The following is a 19,278-nucleotide window of genomic DNA, read 5'->3' on the forward strand; positions in this document are numbered from 1 at the left end:
ATAAATATAGTGGTAATGTCCATTCCGTTGGGAAGGGTCTTTGCATAAACAGAAATGTTAAATATTTGTGTGTGGTAGTACTTGGGGTTTCCATGTTGTAGTCGTTCAAGATAGGCTATTGATGAAGTTATACGGTTGACTGAGTTATCGTAGCTGCGGTGAATGGAGTAATAGGAGACAGCAGAGGCTGGTCAAGGGTTTATATATCCAGCTTTCAACACTAATTAAGTCTTATATACTTAAGTAACTATCAATTATATATATAATTTTACTTACTATCTAGCTTAATTAATATAATTATAATAGAGGCATTACTAACTGCTTAAATTAGTTTACTATATCTAATATAAATACACTAGTAACTGTTCTTTCTCTTATACTTTCTTAATTTATATTTACCTTAATAACAGTAAAACTTATTGCCTGGCTTTCTTTTAAGCCACCTATCACTTACGTACATTCTCCTTTATATCCAAGGCGAGTCTTTTGGCATTCTCCTGAACCAGGATATCACAAGGTTTATTATGTGTCAGTATCACTTGGAAACATATCATTTTACTTTGGTCTTAGTGGATATAACGTGTTTTTATTCCTATACTACACTATGATACTCGTAATCCTAGCATAGTCCATCTTCTCTTCTAAATCCACTCTGGCCTCTCCATCGTCCTCATCTTACTTGCGGTTAGAGCAGTAACGGCTGTTGCTGCAGCTGGTACATTCCTGCATCCGGCCACTGCCATTGTGCCAATGAGTCACAAACTTGTCTCCGCTTGTCTCGAACACAAAGTTGTCAGTGGGGTCGAAATAAGCATTCATGAGCATGACCTCCAAGGCATCATACACCTCATCTCGTGTCGAGTCAATGTACTTGTCCGTCATGTAAACCTCAATGCTCATAGTCGAGCCGCTGATGGACGCAGACTTGAAGCGGTCGCCGAACTTATCCTCGACAGGCTTGAACGATGGTCGGTCGTATGTCACGCCGGACTTTTGTTCGAAGCGGCACAAAAGATAGTGTGAGTAGGGCATTTTGATAGTAGAAAGTTGAGTTTAGTAAGTTTGAGTATATTTAGTCGAATTGTTGTTCTGGAGTTGTAATCGAGTTGTTTTGTATTTGGAAAAATTGGAAAGAAGAATGCCTTCAGTATGGTGGCTTTTATAATCAAACGGATTGGGTGATTCAGTTACTCTCTTCAAATGACCAACATTGGCTTTGATGTCATACTGGGAGACTGAATCTTTTGCAAGCACACTCCACAGTCTACAGATAGTGAATCAGCGATAGAAGATGGCAGTGGTTGACTCCTAGGACACATTGTGAGTACTGCGCGTATCTTCAAGTTTTAGTGAATATCTTAAGGTCTGCAGATGCCAATACTGGTTCAACTACCGTTCTATGTATCTATTCACGTCCGTCACTACCAGTATTTATCCTCCGCCTCTTGAACATAGTCTCACCATCCGTTCTCACATTTGCACCGCCAAAGTCATTGTTGACCGCCACCGCACTGAGCAAAAGCTTAGTGTATGCTGCAGCTACAGCCGCAGCGTAGTTCTGCCAGACCTTGTTCTTTTGAGCATCACTGTAGTCGCATATACCTCGTATCACAAGACAATCTGCCCTGTTCATTACCCCAGCAGCCTCCATCTCGAAGCATAGCACGCCGTACTTGCGCGACAGTCGATCGCGCAAAGTTGCGTCTTTGACCACGCGATTGCCTGATGCTACAAGTCCGTAGTGAATCATAGGCTCTGTCGTCATTCGTGGGAGGCGTTGCTCAAGATGGGTACAGTCAGGCTTACAAGTCCTGCGACTACAAGCAGCGCGGGAAAGCACGTCGAGCTCTGGACCTGGGTTCTTATAAGTAGGGAGTGAGTCCATGATCTTGGTAAGATGCGGGTTCAGGGCATCAATTTCGATATCTGGATCTGAGCGGAGCTTGCTGATGGCATTGGTCAAGATCCGAGGCGGTCGTTGCAATACCCCTGTCACCTCAAACTCACTCCCCTCATTCTCCTTACCAAGATCATACTGAATGACACCAGGGAAAGTGCTAGTCGGCAAGCTTACGACCACGTCGCCAAGTCGGATATCATGATCGTCTGAGGGTGCACCGCCAGCGATACCAACAACGAGACAAAATTGTACCGACACGAAGCTGCGCATCATATCAGATATAGCTGATGCAGCGGCGTTTGTTCCATATTCGCCAGCTGGAAGGGATGTTGCTACTATCATATGTCGAGCCATTTCCCCAAGTGCATACTGGTTATTATCACCAATCACTCTGGTCAGGCTTTGATGCCTTTGGTCGAAAAGGGCTCGTATCGCCTTCAGCTCGATTGGTAACGCGCAAAGGATACCAACCGTATATTGGCTCCGCGTGAAGGTTTTGTGTTCGGTGACTGATATAGACCTTGTCTGAGATAATTTCCTCAGTGGCGATGGCGGAGACGATAAGCTCGAGCTTGTTATAGAAGACCCATGATCGTTAGATGATGAGGCCACCAGACTTGCTCCAACTCCACTATCCTTATCGTTTCCGTCTGATAGTTGACCTGCAACCACCTGCTCTTCCAGGTCTTGTTGAGTAGGAAGACCGTTGTCTCCCCAGATCCAAGAGAAGCCCCGGCTATGTCCAAAAACAACAGCACCACCAGATTTGATAACCACGGAGCTTCTGCTAGCACTCAACTTGTCAGATAATGCAGATGGGATAAGTGCGTGCACTGGCTCCCCATGACCTCCTGCAAGACAGCCACACAGGCATTGTCCTGATGTGTTATTCGCGTTGTACCATATCAGATCATCACTTAGGCGAGTAAAATCATCTTCGCAACTCCGATGGTCTCTCACGATGTCCTCCATATCTGACACGCAACTGGCGAGGAGGTAGCGCCCAGTTGGTAGTAGCGCCCAATACTCACATAGAGCTGGACCAAGGGGCCGAACAAGTTCTCCGAAGCCGCGCGCAGTTAGAGTTACAGCCTCAAAAGCCCTTATCAAATCGACCCACCCTTTCCCAGGAGCCTCAAGGGTAGCCAAGCGAGGATGTAGCGGATCGCGATTCGCGCTGAGGTCTTCAAAATCCCAACCCTCGAGATGCTTTCGAGGCATTTTCTCTAGGCTTCCTCTGTGTCGCCTGCTCAAATCTGTCTGGTGATCGAGCATCTTTTCAAATATGTTGTAGTACTGGTCGATTCTGTCTCTCAAAAGAATAAAACCATCTTTTTCTGCGTAGAGCTTGAGATCCAAGTTTCTGGGGTTTATAAGTACGTCAATTGCGGAATCGGCAGTTAAGGGCCTCGGTGACTCTTGTAAGTCTTCTTCTCTGAAGACGAAGGCCGATCGGAATTTGTCAGTGCTATCATACGCTAAAGAGGCTCTAACAACATGCAACAAAGCGCTGGTGCCGTTAGTAAGCCAGCCGCGTTTGTCGGCCTCGTCCCAGAGAAGAAAGAATTTTGACGAGATCCATTTCAGTCGGGGGATATAGCCATTGCGAGCAACATGTGTTGGAGTATCTTTGATTCCTAACTCATAGCTGTGCCCTCCTGTGATCAAACGTCCTAAAGTTATCATGGTGCCAGCGAGAGAGCACCCGGGGTGTGGCCTGGGGAGCTCTGAATGTCTAACATGGTACTGAGCTTGAGGCGATCCTATCGAAGTCAGTCGTTAGTAATTGGATTCATAAGTACACGAAGGAAATGACCTACCAGCGTAGAACCTGGCTTCAGAACACCATCCGAGAACGTGGCGATGAGCTGTCAGATCTGGGGACCCAGCAAGGGCGTCCCGGCCCAGATTATCATCCAGATAGGATATTCGACTTCCATCTTCGTTGTAGATCAAGTGCCAGTAAACCACCTCTTTGAACTGTTTTGTAGGCACGAGCATTGTCGAGAAGCCCTTTATATAAACCCTGTCGTTGAATTGATCAACACGGTCAGCTCGGGCGAGTCCAGCCATGATATTAAGAGGTACTTCAAGGCCGGTATTCCTCTCCGATTTCGGTAAAATGGGGAATCCCTTGACAAGCACTGGATTCCTGAAGATGCCATGCCAGCAATGGCCGTTTTCATTATCTGGTGGTTCCAGGAGCTGCTCTAGCTCAAACCCGATTACACAGACGACAGCTCGTGGCATTTCCGGATCCTGATGCATGGATCTGATAGAAGGAGTACAGTAGCTCAGCCCGTGTGGATGTGGCGAACTTCTCAAAGCGGCTCCAAGCCAGGCAAGCTGCTCTCCAGTCTCTGAGATAGAAGCTGCGGACCCGCTTGTCTGCACCATGACCTTTGACCCGTTTATCCAGGCGACAAGCCTTGTAAGATCTGGCAAGCGGCCTTGATATCTATTAGATAGGGCTATCTTATAACAGAATGTTGGAGGTGAGACGGTATCTTACATTCGTGTGTATGTCCCCCTTCCGGTCGCAGTAAGTCGCGCATAAGCCGCAGGATCATGTCCCCTGTAGTAGGCCAGGTCTGCTCAAGGAATTGAGCGCAGTTTGAAGCTTGTGCATCAGAAGCAGATCCAGTCAGAGTAATCACTGCTGAAAGTACCTCTTCCGGTGACTTGGAGTACTCCTGCGAGTCAAAGAACTCAAGAATATCCCAGTCCAAGTCAAATAGCACACTGCAACTCTCAGAAGATACGCTTCTGCTGATCTTTTGAGGGGATGGAACTGAAGATAATACCTGATCTCGGATTAGTCGAATGGCCGTTGGCTCTTCCAGGGCAGAATCCATATTTCTTTGGAGTTGGGCCATCAACCAGGAGTAAGCTTCGGTACCGGGTGCGAAGTCTCGGTAGGCCGTAACCCAGATATCAGCCTCTTCATATTCCTCCTCCTCCGTGTCCACTAACTCAAGGTCGTCCAGGCCCTCTACAATTGAAGTATGCTGTCTATCTTCACTTTGCTCCCATAGAGCCATACGCTCATTCAAACTCATAGAGTCAGGCTGGTCTTTGATTTCTGCAGGCTCAATATCCACCTGGCTGTGATAGATGACGTCCATAGGCTCATCCTCAACATGGACAGCGCAAGAGATCTCCCGAAGCTCCATTTCTCTCCGGCTAAGGCAGATGTCTAGGAATGCTGCGGTAATATCACTGTAAAGAAGTGTTAACCAGATCGCTGGGACTTCAGTCAGAAGTATCAAGCCCTAGCCCTCCATGGAAGCTTGTCTGATACGTGAGAGTGGGAAGAAGGCTTTTCGTGGCAGTTCGCTTACCTTCTGTGCCTATGAATAAAAACCATCACATCCCGATGCATCTGAGTAGTTGCACAGTACCCAATCTTCAAAGCGAAAGCCTTGAGTAGGCATGGAAGTGTAGCGGATATATCAAGTCGATGATCTTTACCCAAATCAACAGCCCGAAAGCTGACTTTATCGTATAGGTCTTTAGCCAGCTCTTGTATGTACAGCTGCTTTCGAGAGAACGTGGTGCTCGAGACATCGGAGTATTCAGTGGCTGAGTCGTCGATTATAAGGTGCTCTACGCCTTGTGACGACTCATCAACAGCTGGGGCATCGTTCGTGCTCTTATTATTGCTATCGGTTAATGATGCAGATGCGTATGCCGAGTCCGTGAAAGCTGAAGGCGCAATTGGAGCAGGTAATGTTGGTGATATGCTTCGCATAGCCCCAGTTTCGGTAGAACTGGAGTCTTCTCGCATGTCTACCAGTAGTCGAACTATATCCGAGTCCGTGTCCTGCGCACATAGCAACCCAATGATTCTCTTGGCCGTGGCAAAATTCCCTTTTGCAGCTGTGGTCAACGCAGATCTAATTTGAAGCTCGAGAGCAGGGTCTCCGACCGACAATCCTCTATTCTTTATGAGTCGTGATATTTGCGAGCCGATATAAATTGAGACATCCTCCTTGTCAATCGGAAGATTGATTGAGTGAAGGTTGGCCCATCCAATGACAGTCAGCACTCCTGGTCTCGAAGAGAGACATATTGATAGAGAACATTGTGTTTGAAGACTTTGCAGCACCTCAATCACCTTAGTTCGATCTGACTCTTCACACTCATCAAGCCCATCAAGGACTAAGTATGTTTTGTCGACTGTTCTTAGAGCAGTCCGTAGGTAGGACGCTACATCGCCAGTATTACTTAGAGTAGTAGGCAAGCCTCCAAGACGTTTTACTACAACTGACGCGCGTGATGAGAACAATAGGCTTTTGAGTACTTGGTGATATATGGCGCCAAGAATAACAAGAGCTTTTGGGGGACTAACTTCAACTTCATCCCGTGGGACAAAGAAAAAGACAACTTGAGTATGTTCTGTGGGATGACTCTGACTCAAATTATGGATCATATTGGCGAGTATGACTGACTTTCCTGCTCCTGCATCGCCTGAGTAGAGCAGTGTGGAAGAGCCACTACTTTCAACGAAACGTTTATAACTAGGCTCAAAGACAAACATTCGAGTGCTTCCAAGCATTCTTATTTTTGTCCATGTGACGAGGTAGTCATAATTAATGTGCATCTCGAGTAGGTGAAGATAATCGACGTGCTTCTCCAGCCAAGGTTTGGCAGAGTTGGTGAGGTCACTGCGGTGATGTTGACGCTGGAGGTTCGCCATTTCCTCTTTGACTGAAAATCTGTATCTCTCGAGGGCCGACTTATTGAGCATCAGTGTTGGGTCCGTAGAGATAAATATCGTTTCCGAATAGCGACGCCTTGGGTGTAAATTGAACAGGTAGTGGCATATCCGGACGACGACGGAGTAGTATTGATAAAGGCACGATCGCAGTTGCTCTGAATGTGAGTCAAAGGAACTTATTTTCATGTCAAAGGGTGAAGAGCGGCTGAACCCCATGAATAATTCCGATGCGGCTTTGAGCCAACGAGGGGTCAGAGCAAGTCTCTACATACATGATCAGATCTGCATGTAGACCTCCGGAGCAGGGGCATACCATAAACGTCCAGCGTACAAGCAGCCAGACACTGCCCGTTTGCGATGACAGAGATTTGTCTGGCGTACCATCTTGAAGTGAAGCAAACTCCTGTACAGCTTTCAAGAAATTGGTCATGCGCGGTTCGAACCGCAGCCCATTGCTTGCCTGACTCTGTGCTGCAACCCCATGTATCTCAGCGATAGCGGCGATGATGTCTTTTTCCTTAGGAGGTAAGGATACCTTTTGCCGTATCTTGAATAAGACCTTCTGTTCATCTGATAGATCTGCCACAAACTCCGAGACAGCCTGGGCAAGTTGAACATCTGGGCTCACTGCAGCGGCTGTTAATGCGCTGGCCATGTTCGCAGCTCAGTCAACCGCAAAAGCAATTCTGATCGCCGAGGTCGTACTCAAGTTCAGGAATGAGTTAGAGGGAGATAAGTTGTCACGAAGGGAAACAATGGGTGAGTGGCAAAAGCGGGGCATGACCAGGGATTTGAAAGTGAGGCTGACGGTAGGCACTTGTGAATATGATTCGTCAAATCAGCAAGCAAGTTCGTCGTCCAATAATAATTGCTTCTTATATTGTTCTCTGGCATTTTGAATTACTATAATTCAAAAATACTACTGTTTTAGTACTAGTCCCCCTATTCTGATACACATTATAATTAAATAGGAAATAACAAAGATAAACAGCTACTTTATAAAAATGTTATCATACTTTAATGTCAGCTTTTGAGCTGGCAAGAACGTCAGTACTAGAACATTGCCACACGTATTACACAAACAGTTTAAGGATCACTCACCTGAAACTTAATTACATCATCATATTGCTTTTGGCCTTCAGCACCATCAACATGACCAATTATTTCATCAACGGCACGATTGCAACAACTCGTGAGAAGTGAAGATCATGGTGGAATAACATTTTGTCCCGGCTTGGCCAAGGTATAAATACACGGCAATGGATATCCAGAAATTGTTTTTCGAAACAGCTTATACCCCCTCAGACAGAATGGCAATCGATGCGCTTAACATCATGAATCCAACTTCTTCCCTTGAAAGCCTTCCAACCGAGGTTCTACAATCTATTTGTGCCCAGTTCTGCCGCCACTGTCGAGGCGACACTCTTATTGCTCACCCAAAGAAACCATGGACATATGAAACTGCCTCAGATTTTAATATCACTTCAGTCCCGGCTAAACCATCCCAAGACCTCTGTTCTCTGAGCCGTGTGTCGCGTCGGCTCCGGGATGTCGCCCAACCTGTCTTGTATCACGAATTCCCTAAATTCGAGCACCGTGAGAGGGGCCTAGAGCTCTTCCTTCAAACCGTTACGTCCCGACAAGACTTGGCTAGGACAGTCAAAGTTATGGCTTGGAATGCAGACTTCGCAGACGATCTGGATCTCGCCTTGGCCCAGAAGGGCTACCAGCAGGGATTTGAAGTTCTGGGTGTCGACCTGAATCACGTGTGGCGTGGGAGAAGCGACGATCCTCTTGAGCTGGAACATTACAAAGCGTTGCACACATTCCTATCTGGGGAATAAACCAATGATCCGCTTTCCTACGACTGGCATCTTTCGGGAGTTTCCTGCGCCGAGATCCTGATTATGCTCCTTACTTTACTACCTAATCTGACTACCCTCAGCTGATGGGGAGGAGATCAACGTGCTTCTTTCGTCATCCGGTTTGAGAGTATTTGGCATCAACAGGATAAAGCTAAGGCTACTGGCGGCAACTCACCTCCCCACGTAATCATGGATGTGGCACCAGATCTGAAATATATGATGGCTGGACCGTGGGGTCGACGCTCTATTGACTCCCTTTCAAAAACGCTGATGCTGCCATCGATAGCATATCTCATGTCACCAGAGGATTTCAAACTAGAAGAGGCACCCCCTTATAGACTGGACACCCGTGGTCTAGAGAAGATTCTCACTTCCTACTCCCAGCCTCTGCGGTTTATTCATTTCCAGGCACTCAACGTCAGGAGCAAAGTCGATGTACCCCGCCCCGCATTCCGCTATCTTGAAAACTTCTGCACGACTCTTCAACATCTCATCCTTGACTATGGGGTTGAAGCCCGTCTTTCCGGGTCCAGGATACGATCTCTAAAGAAGTTTATCAATTTGAAAAGTCTGTTCATCACCGCAAATCTGATCTATTCTACGCCTGATGCTGATTCTATAAGAGATCCGGGCTCTCTTGTCAAGTTCCTGTCTGATCAGATTGACTCCTTTACGGTGATTAACTGGACCCTACCGCTATTTCAAGAGACACCCCTTAAATATGCCTTCAATGGGTTACTAAAGGCTATGGTAAGAGGGTCATTTCCTCAACTCAGGCACTTGAGGTCTGAGTCAAGCCGCTGGCGAAAGGTCAGAAAGATATATCGTGAAGTAGTTCACGTAGTGGAGACAGCGGACCCGATGTAGAGGAGGTAGAGACTACTTGAGCTACCTGATTAAAGTGCGTCACTATGTAGAATTTAGTTGAATGCCTTGACACTTGCCTACAATATTGATAATTCTCCGTTCTCCTGTGGTCTTTGATAACTCCCTATAGTGCGTCCAGTATAGCTCTCAAGTGGCTCTATGAACACATCTCTGATTCTACGTGACTCTGGTAGGACAGGGATAGGGACATCCACTAACCTCTGCAGAGTCAGGCCTTCAATGGCGTAGGATCTGTAGTATCCATCCCTCTCAATTTGAATGGCCCTGCGAGCAATTGCTGCAGCGAAGGACCCATTCCACATTCCCTCCTGGTGTGACACTGGAACAGGCAGCTTCCGAGCATGTCGCCAAGCGATTGGGCAGCGACATTTCAGGATTGTGTAATATATAGGCAATATTATGCCCATATCCGCACTCAAGTTAAACTTCTCAGTGCAGGCCCCGCATATGATGTCTGCAGCCATGATAGACGCTGCAGTCTCCATGATATGATCAGAAAGGCTGATAATGGTGTCGAAACTTGACTTTAACAGGTCGTAGGAGAGTTCGTGTGTGAGGCGCGTGATGTGAGCTATCAGCTGTGGGGACTATCAACTCAAAATAACACTCTCATCAAAGCCAATCCGGGCAGTATACCGGCCACCCAACACACGTAGGAGAGTTCATTGCTCGGGGTGACACAGGTCCCAGCCATTGTATATGCCACGGTGTGATTAGTCCGAAGAACTGTAAGGGGTTGCGACCCCTCTGAATCACTATTTGCAATGCAAAGGAGGTATTGGAGAGACTGAGCCAGCAGTCGAGGGCGTTCTAGATGCGTTGCTGCTTTTGCAACATTGTAGTGTTGACTGGACAGGAAAGAGCCTAGCCGGCGAGCATCTGCTTCAAGCTCTACTCCCCTTCCATGGCTGCTATAAAGCCCAACCTGGACATCAAACTCTCCTTACGCACAACATACGAGAAGGCTAAGAAGAGAAGAGAAGCCAGAGACGGATATATCGGTGTGTACTATTGAACAGTTCATTGAGGTGCTGCCTGACTACAGTTACTGTAGGAAAGGACAGGCTCTGTCCCCCGAGTGCGTGATCCTGAGTTCTGATGGAAACATTCCGGGAGATCGATATGACAGTTCCTTCGATCCCGATAGAGACATCCCCTTTTTTGAGGGCAAAGTCATTCTCACCACAGGCGGTAATGTCAGTCTTGGCAAGCAATCCGCACTAGCTCTGTCAAATACCAGCCTTGGGAGCTCTAGATAGCTGCACGCAGCGCCAAAAAGGCAGGTTTTACTGTGCCTTGGGCATACGCCACGAACTCCAGCTTAGTGGCGAGACACGGCAAACTAACCTGGGTCAAACTAGATATGATGTCTTCCTTTTCACTGGTGTTCAGTGGACCTTTGAAGATCGCCTGCACGTCGAGGTCGCTGAGGCCAGTTTAATAGGCGTCATAGCTAGCTGAGCCGAAGAGGTACACGCCAACGAGTTGGTCTTTCAGATGATCGGTGAGACGCTTTACTAGTTCGCCAAGGTAATGTTGCACGTCTTCTGGTAGATCACACTTCATTGCACCTATGTCCGTTAGCGTGGCCAACTGTGTACGTCATTCAGAAGATGCATACAGTGTTTGGGGGGTAAGAGTAGCTGTGATGCACTTGTAAGTGGTCAAAGACTTTTAGACCGGTGATAGGACTGTTGATTGACTCCAGTATATGACAAAGCAATACTGTGATATGAGAGATGAGTCTCTTGAAGCAACTAGGGTCAGAGGGAGAGAGGGAAACCAGCTACGTCCCACAAATGCGGGGACGAAGGACATCAGCGTGAGGCAAACTAGCCAGGCTCAGCCTCCTCGAAAGCTTTGGCTGTTCAACCAAATTACAGTCTCCCTGCAACTAAAACAGTCTTACATGGTGCAGTAACGAGAATAAGTCAAATAATGCAAATGGAAACCATTCAGCAGTTATCGTATTTCTCACTATCTTCTGCTATTTAAGTATTACTAAAACCCCACAGGGATTCTCCACCCTATCCTGGCCACGGTCAGAGTAAGTCATCACAGCGTAATGAGACACTTGTGAGACTTTGGAGCAATCAATGTGTAGTTTTCCAACTCCATGTCATCGTCGGTCATCGATGCATGAACTTGAGCATCCCGAAACTTGAGAAAGAAAACCGCTGCAGTGACGCGAAGCTCCATGTAAGCGATGTGAATTCCAATACAGACTATTCCATGTTAGAAGCACGATAGGTCAAACTCGACTGCAAGTTATCTTACTTCGCGGTCCTCCCCCAAATGGAATGTATGCATCTTGCATTTCAGCCGTTGGCCTAAGCCAGCGATCTGGGTCAAACCTTGACGACCAGGTTAGCGATCTTCCTTTTGGCAGTCTTGAGTTTAGCTTTTACCTGTGCGGGTCTGGAAACACTTCGGGTAGTCGGTGTAAAGAGAATGCTTGAGTGAAAACGGTCGCGGTGTCAGGGATCATGTAGCCACAAGCTTCCCAGCCGCCCTCTGGAACATCCCTCTGGTGCGCCCCAGATGCCGCTCCGTACAATCTCAAAGATTCCTTTACCACTGCGTTCAGGTATGGTAGTTTCACCAGGTCAGCATCTTTAAAGTCTGCAGAGAGCACTGATACTTCCTCCTCCAGTCGTGCCCGTATTCCGGGACTCTGAAGAACCGACCAGACGAGATACGTCAGTGTGTTCGAAGTAGTATCTGTTCCAGTGATCATGAGTTCCGCTGCCTCTTGCTGCATTTCAAGTTCTGTCAAGGCATTCTCTTTGTTCTTGGGATTCATGATCTTGTCGAAGAATATCGGGGTATTAAGCGAGCCTGTTAGCTGAGCTAGTTGTAGACGACGGATCGATTCTTCCCCATATTTGAGAATGCGTTGAAACCTCTCTGAGAATTTCTTGATTTGGGGCAGTGGAAGCAGGAACATAAGGTCGAAGAATGGAGAGAGCTCGATCCTTTTGTTGACTGTTGGCATCACGGCCTGAAGGTCTTCGACATATTGGCTGCGCTGGATGACATATATCAGTAAGGAGAAAGTATCGGAAAGGTTTTGGACATACTCTGCCTTGCTCAAGCATTCGGAATGAACTACCGAATGTCAAATCACCTATGATATCCGTCGCCATGAAGCTGAACCACTTATGGCAGTCAGTGTATCCCAAGCTTCGATACTCCTTCTCCATCTGACTCATCGCTAAGTCTACTTTGGCACGGATCAAGGGCTCAAAAGCAGGCAGAGAGGAGTTGCTCAAGGGGTGCGCAAGTAACCGGCGACGGCGAGCGTGCTTTTCGCGATCCCTCATTCCAAGCATACCTGGGCCGGTCTTGTCGTACCAAGCAGACTTTTTAAAGCCGCCGGATACCTTTTGTATGACTTTGACAGCATCCGGATCGTTGATCCCAATGTCTGTTGGGCTGATCCGGACAACAGGGCCTTGACAAGTTTTATGTTAGCGAACGGCAGATATATGATCATTGGAGGCGTTCCTCACCATATTGAGAAAAGAGAGAATCTATGTACTGCATGCGCCGACCAGACAGGGTGTGATATTTGACGACGAGGTTCGTCCACCGTCCAACAGCAGGCCCAGGGATTTTGGATAGTGGACCATATAAAGCAGTTTTCACTTTCACGACAGCCTGTTAAGGGTCAGCACAATGAATCAGATACAAGAAACAATTGAGTTTGTCTAATTGCACCCACATAATAGATGATCAAAGCTGTGCACGCAGCAAGACAATAGCCGGCCAGTGACTGTGACAACATCATATGTCCAGTCTAAAGCAATGTTAGCGCGCGCGAGACGCAATATGTGCAAGTTAAGGCGTTTTATGAACCACGGTCGGTATCTTACAGCAGAGGATCTAAGCAACCGTAACTGACTGTTTGGCCTTTTAAATCTACTGTCTGCCCAGGCTCAGGGAGGATTTTACTCAATCATCGGGATCCACCACTCGGAAACTATCAGAATTCGGCTTCTTGTGGGGTAACAGCCGCTCAAGTTTCTGATGAGGATTCAAATTGTTTAAGCCCGTCGGTCTTTATGGTTCAGAGTTTTACTATATAATGTTTACATGAGGCTCTGAAAATGTCCATTTGAGCTCAGCTATCATTGCCAACCTGATTCTTTAAACTTCATTGTTTGGCTTATTAACATTAGCATTTAGTTTAAGAACCACTCATTAAGTAGATCGGGAACACCTTTTGTTACTATGATATTGATGATGTTCCCGTCACTGACTTAAAGAGGCTTCAACCAGCTCTAAGACAACGGATTTATAGTATAATAGCATTGATATTTGCGTGCTTCAGGGTATCTTTAGTTGGACGGACTGTGCTTAGATCCCATGCCGCTTAGTAATAGTGATCTGAGCCAAACCTCCGCGCCAGATTCGAAGCCACTCATCACACTAGACCAAGTTGAGAGATCGCTTGGAGTTTTATCATCAAGGAGACCATCGGGAAGACTTCCGATTTCCGAATTACTCGTCTGAAGTCGAACGCGCTAAATTCCGGGGTAAGAAGTGGATCCTACAGGTGATCTAATCTGGGGTAAAAGATCGTCGAATGGAGTCCAGCCTTTTCCCCCCCAAGGTTCGATGTCCTTGCCACGGTCATTTCTCATGCTTCACACTTGAGCGGCTTTGTTTATAGCCGTGTTCGTAGACTTCGAGCAACGTAATCTTCTGTCAACTTGAGAGCAAACATTATCATGAGCCCGCCCAGCTCCCAGCCAGAATTCTCATGCGAGACGTGCAACCTCCCATTTCAGCGCAAAGAACACTACCAACGACACCTGCGCACCCATACGAAAGAGAAACCTTTCACATGCTCGGAATGTGGACAAAGCTTTGGTCGCGTGTAAGTAAGCCCTGCCGACCTGGTTACCACCTACATACCTGTACCGTCTGTGAGATGCACCAGCGCTGACCGCTGCAGCGACTCTCTTGCTCGTCACCATACAACCCTACATGTGCCTACGGACCGTCAAGACAGCCGCGATCGTCCAAATGATCGTCGTCGAGTATCGCAAGCTTGCAAACCATGCAGCGCATCTAAGGTGAGATGCGACGGCGAGCATCCATGCCAAAGATGTCGGCAACAAGACAATGACTGCTACTACGAGCCTCATGCGAAGCGAAAGATGTCCGAGACGAGCTCTGACAGACCAGCTAGTAAACGGAATAGAGAAAAGGCTCCCGTTATTGCTCAGGTGGTGGAAAGCATCAATGTCAATGTGAATCGCACGAATGCACCGCTCTCACCGCCTGCGACCGTGCAAGATAAGCGCTCCGATGAGACCAACCATGCCCAACACTACATTTCACCGGCTCAAGATCCATTCATGCCTAATGACCTCAATACCAACGTCCAAGCTGTCGATCCCCAGCTTGAAGCTCAGCATAGCTCATCTATCGAATATGAAAACCATCAACATGGCCCCACTGACATGCTTTTTGATGCAGACGACATATTGGCAAACTTTAACTCTGCAGATATAATGCCGGCACCACTCCCCTCAGTATTATTTGGTGATGGCTTCAATACTAATGGATGGCTTAACTACGGCGCCGATCAATCATTTGCGCCCCTCTTTCTCCAAAACGATTCATCCCTCGACGTCATAAACGAACTCTGGTTCGACCATGCAGGCTTCAAAGCCCTCCAGCAACCCATCGTCTCACAACTTACACCAGCCTCATCTCTGGTCGATCAATCAGCTGTGGCAGAACTATATAGCCGCAGTCACTCCCCCGCTATCGATAGGGATGCGGTTGAGCCCAGAGAATATGTTGCTGTGTCAATTGAGCTGGACGCGCAACTCAATTTTCCAGACCTGTCGCATTTAACGGCTGAGGACGTCGATCATGAGAATTTGGCCCATGTGGATGATATCTCCGAGGAAGTAGCCAGGAATGTAGCCGAAGCAGCAGCAGAGATCCAGAAAGGTTGCAATTTCCCGCATTTTAGGAACTTGGCTATTCCGCCAACTCCAGTGCTGAATGCTTGGGTTCAGCTGTACTTTGAGTACTTTCACCCTGTTATGCCTATTCTACACAAGTCGACCCTCTCCTCATCTAAACGACATTGGTTACTTATCTTTACGGTAGCAGCCATCGGGGCTCACTTTTCCAGCATCAAAGATGCGCAAGCGTGCTCAAGGGCAATGCATGAGACTATTCGACGACAATGCTCGACTATGGTAAGAAACTGTAGCGGGAGCAGGAGTTTGGATCCGAGTCTGATTGAGAAACAGTGTGAGCGTCAAAACTCGAACGGAAGAGAGCTTTGGATGTCACAAACTATCTTACTGAACCACATCGGCCTGCTGTATGGCGGTGAAAGGAGATCTCTGGAGATCGGCGAATTCCTGCAAGCTTTACCCGTGACTCTTGGACGACGAAAACGCCTCTTTACAAACATGTTCCCCGTTGACAAGTTTGCTCAGCTTCAGTTGCCGCACGCTCAGAAATGGCAAATCTGGTTGCTGGATGAGGAGCGGCGACGAGCCGGCTTTGCCATCTGGGTGAGTTGATCTCCGTGATGTTTCGTGAACGTTTGCTGAGTATTAACCTTTCTAGCTCTTGGACTCTGCATTCAGCTCGCACTTTGACCTTACGAGCCTTATGAGATTGTCAGAGCTGCAGATATCCCTTCCTCAGCCAGATGACCGTTGGGGCGCATCGACTGCCCAGTGCTGGGCCAACTTTCCTGCAGTTGGTAAGTTCCAATCCATAAGATTCTGATGATCTGTACTGACGTGAAAAGAAAACTCTGGGTCTGGTGGACTTCCCACGATGGAGCGCGTCATATCGGAAGACAGTTGGCGACAAGTATGGTCCAAAACCAACACTTTGGGCAAACAGGTTATGCTGCAGCATCTCACCAACGTTATAAAGGACAGGAGCGCTGACCAGCCTGGGACCCCGGGCTTTTCGTATCACGACAAACTCCTCGCGTCGAATGTGCTGACTGACCTTCTGAATCTGATCGAGGCCGACCAGATGGAGCAATCGATTGATGAAGCTAAGGCCTCGACAACACACAAGATCATGGCGCTGACTGCTTTGATGACGCACCATACGCCAGTGCAGAGCCTCCTTCCGACGATTATTCGATGTATATATGGCAAGCTCGACAGAAAAGACTGGGAAGCGATTAGCGATCGCTGGAGAGGAGCTTCCGGGCAAGGAAGGCTCGGATGCTTCTACGCCGCACGTATCCTCCAAGTAGTGCGATCAAGCCGGTCATCGCACTTCGGTACACCGGTGTCGCTTCTTCACGCCTTATTGGTTCTCTGGCTTTACTCAGCACTTACTGAACGGCACCGTGACGGGTTTTTGTTCTCGCGTGCGGCTCCAGCTGTGGTGCTTGGCCCGAAGCCCCTGGACCAAATGGAGACTAACTCGTGGATCGAGATGGGGTGGAGCCGAGTCAAGTTGCCGGGCATCGGCAATCTGCTTTGCGCAGAGGGCAGAACTAAGTTGTTGGACGATGCGGTGGTACTTATGAGGTCACTGAAGGGCTGGGGAATTTGTAATGCGTATGCTCAGATCTTGGTGCGGCTGCGAGCTAGCGAGACCTCCAATACGAACCATGGCTGATTCCAGGGTGTCCCGAAAAGTTCACATAGTTTATAGCTTATTACGAGCGTTGAGGAATATCTCCATGTATTCTAATAGTTCTTGAGGTTGATTGAAGCACGTTATAGCGGTGAATGGGGAAGAGAATCACAAAGGATATCTGTCTCAACGACCTGAGTTGCGACGCGCCAGTGTGCAGTGTCGGATCGGGTGCGACTGTTCTACGGGTTTGGGACTGCCACATACTCTAAGGATTCCCAATTGGGACCAATTGTAGGGAAATCGTCTTTCATTCAGCAGAGGTATAGACAATATTAATCTAAAAGACATCTTGACACGTGCCTCGTGAGATGCCTGTCCTTTCGGCCCCATCGGCTCCACGCTGATTAACATCGTACTTGTTCCATTCCGTAGTTCCGACCAGGGTTGATATGATCTACATCGACATTTAATAGCTCATATACTGCTCATATTCAAGCCTTGTTGAGTTTAGATTTTCCTTAGTCAATCACCTCGCTGCAAACATACCTCTCATAAGCCTCTTCCAAGATGACCCCAACCGTTCTCGGAACAGCTGCATCGACTCGCACCCAGCGAGTCCTACTCACGTTGGAAGAGCTAGGTATCGACTATGACTTGAAAGTAGTTGATCTCTCCAAGGGACAGCACCACGTCAGTGAAGGCATAGGCAGCGGTGAGGCCAAGAGCTTACAAAATCACAGGACCCGGAATACGTCAGAGACCATCATCCGTTCGCCAAGGTCCCAGTGTTCCAAGACGATGGGATCGAGATCTTTGAGTCTAGAGCCATTGCTAGGTACCTGGCCGTGAAGCATAAGTCCCATCTTGCTCCGCCTAGCGATGATCCAGGGGCATTGGCAGCTTTCGAGCAAGCCGCAAGCGTGGAGTACACTTACTTTGAGCCTGCAGTTTCTACCCTAGGATTTGAGCTCATTTTTAAGAAGTAAGATAATTAAAGAATAAAGACTTTTCGCGTGGGCTGACCTATGACTAATTAGAATGTTTAACCTCGGAGACACCGACCAAGCAATAGTTGACCAGCAAAAGAAGTTGCTGAGCACCACGCTTGACCTGTATGAGAAACAACTGCGGAACCAAGAGTATCTGACTGGAAATGTATGTGACCTCTGGAGAGCGTATAAAGCGGTTTGCCAAATATTAACTCATTCATGTAGAATTACAGTCTCGTTGACCTCTTTCACGTCCCCTGGTTAGGGTTTCTCCGGAATCGATTACATCTTGGAGAGTTTATCGACTCGAGGAAGAATGTGGCAGAGTGGGCTGATCGCATAAGCCAGCGAAAGGCATCGAAGGCTGTTTCAGCCAACGCCGCTCAGCATTAGCTGGACTTGATATATTTCTATTGTTCCAACTGTAGAATACGGATAGATAATATCTTTATGGAGATTAAAGACGATTAGATCAACAAAATGAAGTAGTTAAAGGATGCTGGACTCGACATCAGAACCATAACATTGGCAAATACCACTAAGAACGTCTCTGCTGAATGTCTTGCCGATACTTGACTGGGAGGATTCTGCATTGCTAAGCTATAGAGACTTTCCATCGAGGCCATGACCATGTAGAATTCCTGCGAAGAAATGATCTTGATAGGTAACGGTAATATATTATATCTGCAATAACATAGACTTGAACCGTTTCTTCCTTCGCAATAGATGCCACAAAATATCATCACTACAGAGACGGAACTCCTGACTGCCCCTTGGATCAGTCATTCCTCGGCAGGTCGATAATCTGAACCTTCTCTACCAAAGGGCCCAGCTCTGCCACGACAGCGAGGTGGGCGGGGTCTTTGAGTGCGTAATAGTCCCTGTCCTCCGGGTTGTCGAATTGGATGACGAATGCATGAGTGATACCTTGCTATTGTAATCAGTGATGTTGATCCAAATGGGACGCGAGGAGGGAAACTGCTGGTCAAACTCACCTGGAGGCCCTCTGGGGCACTATCAGCGCCACCTTGGATAGACTGGATGTAAGGCTTTTTAGAGTCAGGATGCAAGCACTTGTCCTTCATCTCCTGTATCTTGGCGGACACCTAAAGACAGGGTTAGCGGTTACGTTTTGAGGATGAACATTGGGATGCTAGCCTTCTCTATGGCATCGCTGCTGGTATCGGCCTTGAACTGAAACTGGACGACACGGTTGATACCCATCTTGGAGGTGGCGATGTGTGAAAAAGATACGCGGGTGCCTCGATGCAACGATTTCCGAGTAATCGGGCGGTAAGTTCTTCTGTGAGCAGGTGATTATAAAGAGGG

The 19,278-nt window shown here is 47.6% G+C and overlaps 8 protein-coding genes across 8 annotated transcripts; 4 read left to right on the top strand and 4 right to left on the bottom strand.

Annotated features, from left to right (window-relative positions):
* Positions 1–675: 675 nt before the first annotated feature.
* FVEG_10656 (hypothetical protein) lies at positions 676–1,032 on the bottom strand (the record flags this gene model as incomplete). Its single annotated transcript, XM_018899820.1, has 1 exon — positions 676–1,032. One exon carries the CDS (start codon positions 1,030–1,032, stop codon positions 676–678), a length of 357 nt encoding a protein of 118 aa, XP_018757960.1.
* Positions 1,033–1,405: 373 nt separating this feature from the next.
* Positions 1,406–7,275, bottom strand: FVEG_10655 (hypothetical protein; the record flags this gene model as incomplete). Its single annotated transcript, XM_018899819.1, has 5 exons — positions 1,406–3,663; positions 3,721–4,350; positions 4,413–5,119; positions 5,242–6,884; positions 6,934–7,275. 5 exons carry the CDS (start codon positions 7,273–7,275, stop codon positions 1,406–1,408), a joined length of 5,580 nt encoding a protein of 1,859 aa, XP_018757959.1.
* Positions 7,276–7,930: 655 nt separating this feature from the next.
* FVEG_16849 (hypothetical protein) lies at positions 7,931–8,464 on the top strand (the record flags this gene model as incomplete). Its single annotated transcript, XM_018906088.1, has 1 exon — positions 7,931–8,464. One exon carries the CDS (start codon positions 7,931–7,933, stop codon positions 8,462–8,464), a length of 534 nt encoding a protein of 177 aa, XP_018757958.1.
* Positions 8,465–8,674: 210 nt separating this feature from the next.
* On the top strand, positions 8,675–9,352 carry FVEG_16848 (hypothetical protein; the record flags this gene model as incomplete). Its single annotated transcript, XM_018906087.1, has 1 exon — positions 8,675–9,352. The coding sequence occupies one exon, from the start codon at positions 8,675–8,677 to the stop codon at positions 9,350–9,352; it is 678 nt and encodes a 225-aa protein (XP_018757957.1).
* Positions 9,353–11,428: 2,076 nt separating this feature from the next.
* Positions 11,429–13,099, bottom strand: FVEG_10654 (hypothetical protein; the record flags this gene model as incomplete). The annotated part of the gene is made up of 6 exons (XM_018899818.1): positions 11,429–11,598; positions 11,651–11,727; positions 11,782–12,401; positions 12,454–12,827; positions 12,886–13,033; positions 13,094–13,099. The coding sequence occupies 6 exons, from the start codon at positions 13,097–13,099 to the stop codon at positions 11,429–11,431; spliced, it is 1,395 nt and encodes a 464-aa protein (XP_018757956.1).
* A 1,439-nt stretch (positions 13,100–14,538) lies between these two features.
* Positions 14,539–16,999, top strand: FVEG_10653 (hypothetical protein; the record flags this gene model as incomplete). Its single annotated transcript, XM_018899817.1, has 4 exons — positions 14,539–15,597; positions 15,652–15,921; positions 15,977–16,115; positions 16,164–16,999. 4 exons carry the CDS (start codon positions 14,539–14,541, stop codon positions 16,997–16,999), a joined length of 2,304 nt encoding a protein of 767 aa, XP_018757955.1.
* Positions 17,000–17,527: 528 nt separating this feature from the next.
* On the top strand, positions 17,528–18,342 carry FVEG_10652 (hypothetical protein; the record flags this gene model as incomplete). Its single annotated transcript, XM_018899816.1, has 4 exons — positions 17,528–17,650; positions 17,701–17,942; positions 17,998–18,115; positions 18,175–18,342. The coding sequence occupies 4 exons, from the start codon at positions 17,528–17,530 to the stop codon at positions 18,340–18,342; spliced, it is 651 nt and encodes a 216-aa protein (XP_018757954.1).
* A 385-nt stretch (positions 18,343–18,727) lies between these two features.
* Positions 18,728–19,034, bottom strand: FVEG_10651 (hypothetical protein; the record flags this gene model as incomplete). The annotated part of the gene is made up of 2 exons (XM_018899815.1): positions 18,728–18,880; positions 18,945–19,034. The coding sequence occupies 2 exons, from the start codon at positions 19,032–19,034 to the stop codon at positions 18,728–18,730; spliced, it is 243 nt and encodes an 80-aa protein (XP_018757953.1).
* Between the last annotated feature and the right edge of the window lie 244 nt (positions 19,035–19,278).

Source organism: Fusarium verticillioides, chromosome 11, assembly GCF_000149555.1.
Source record: "Fusarium verticillioides 7600 chromosome 11, whole genome shotgun sequence".
Lineage (NCBI taxonomy): Eukaryota > Fungi > Ascomycota > Sordariomycetes > Hypocreales > Nectriaceae > Fusarium > Fusarium verticillioides.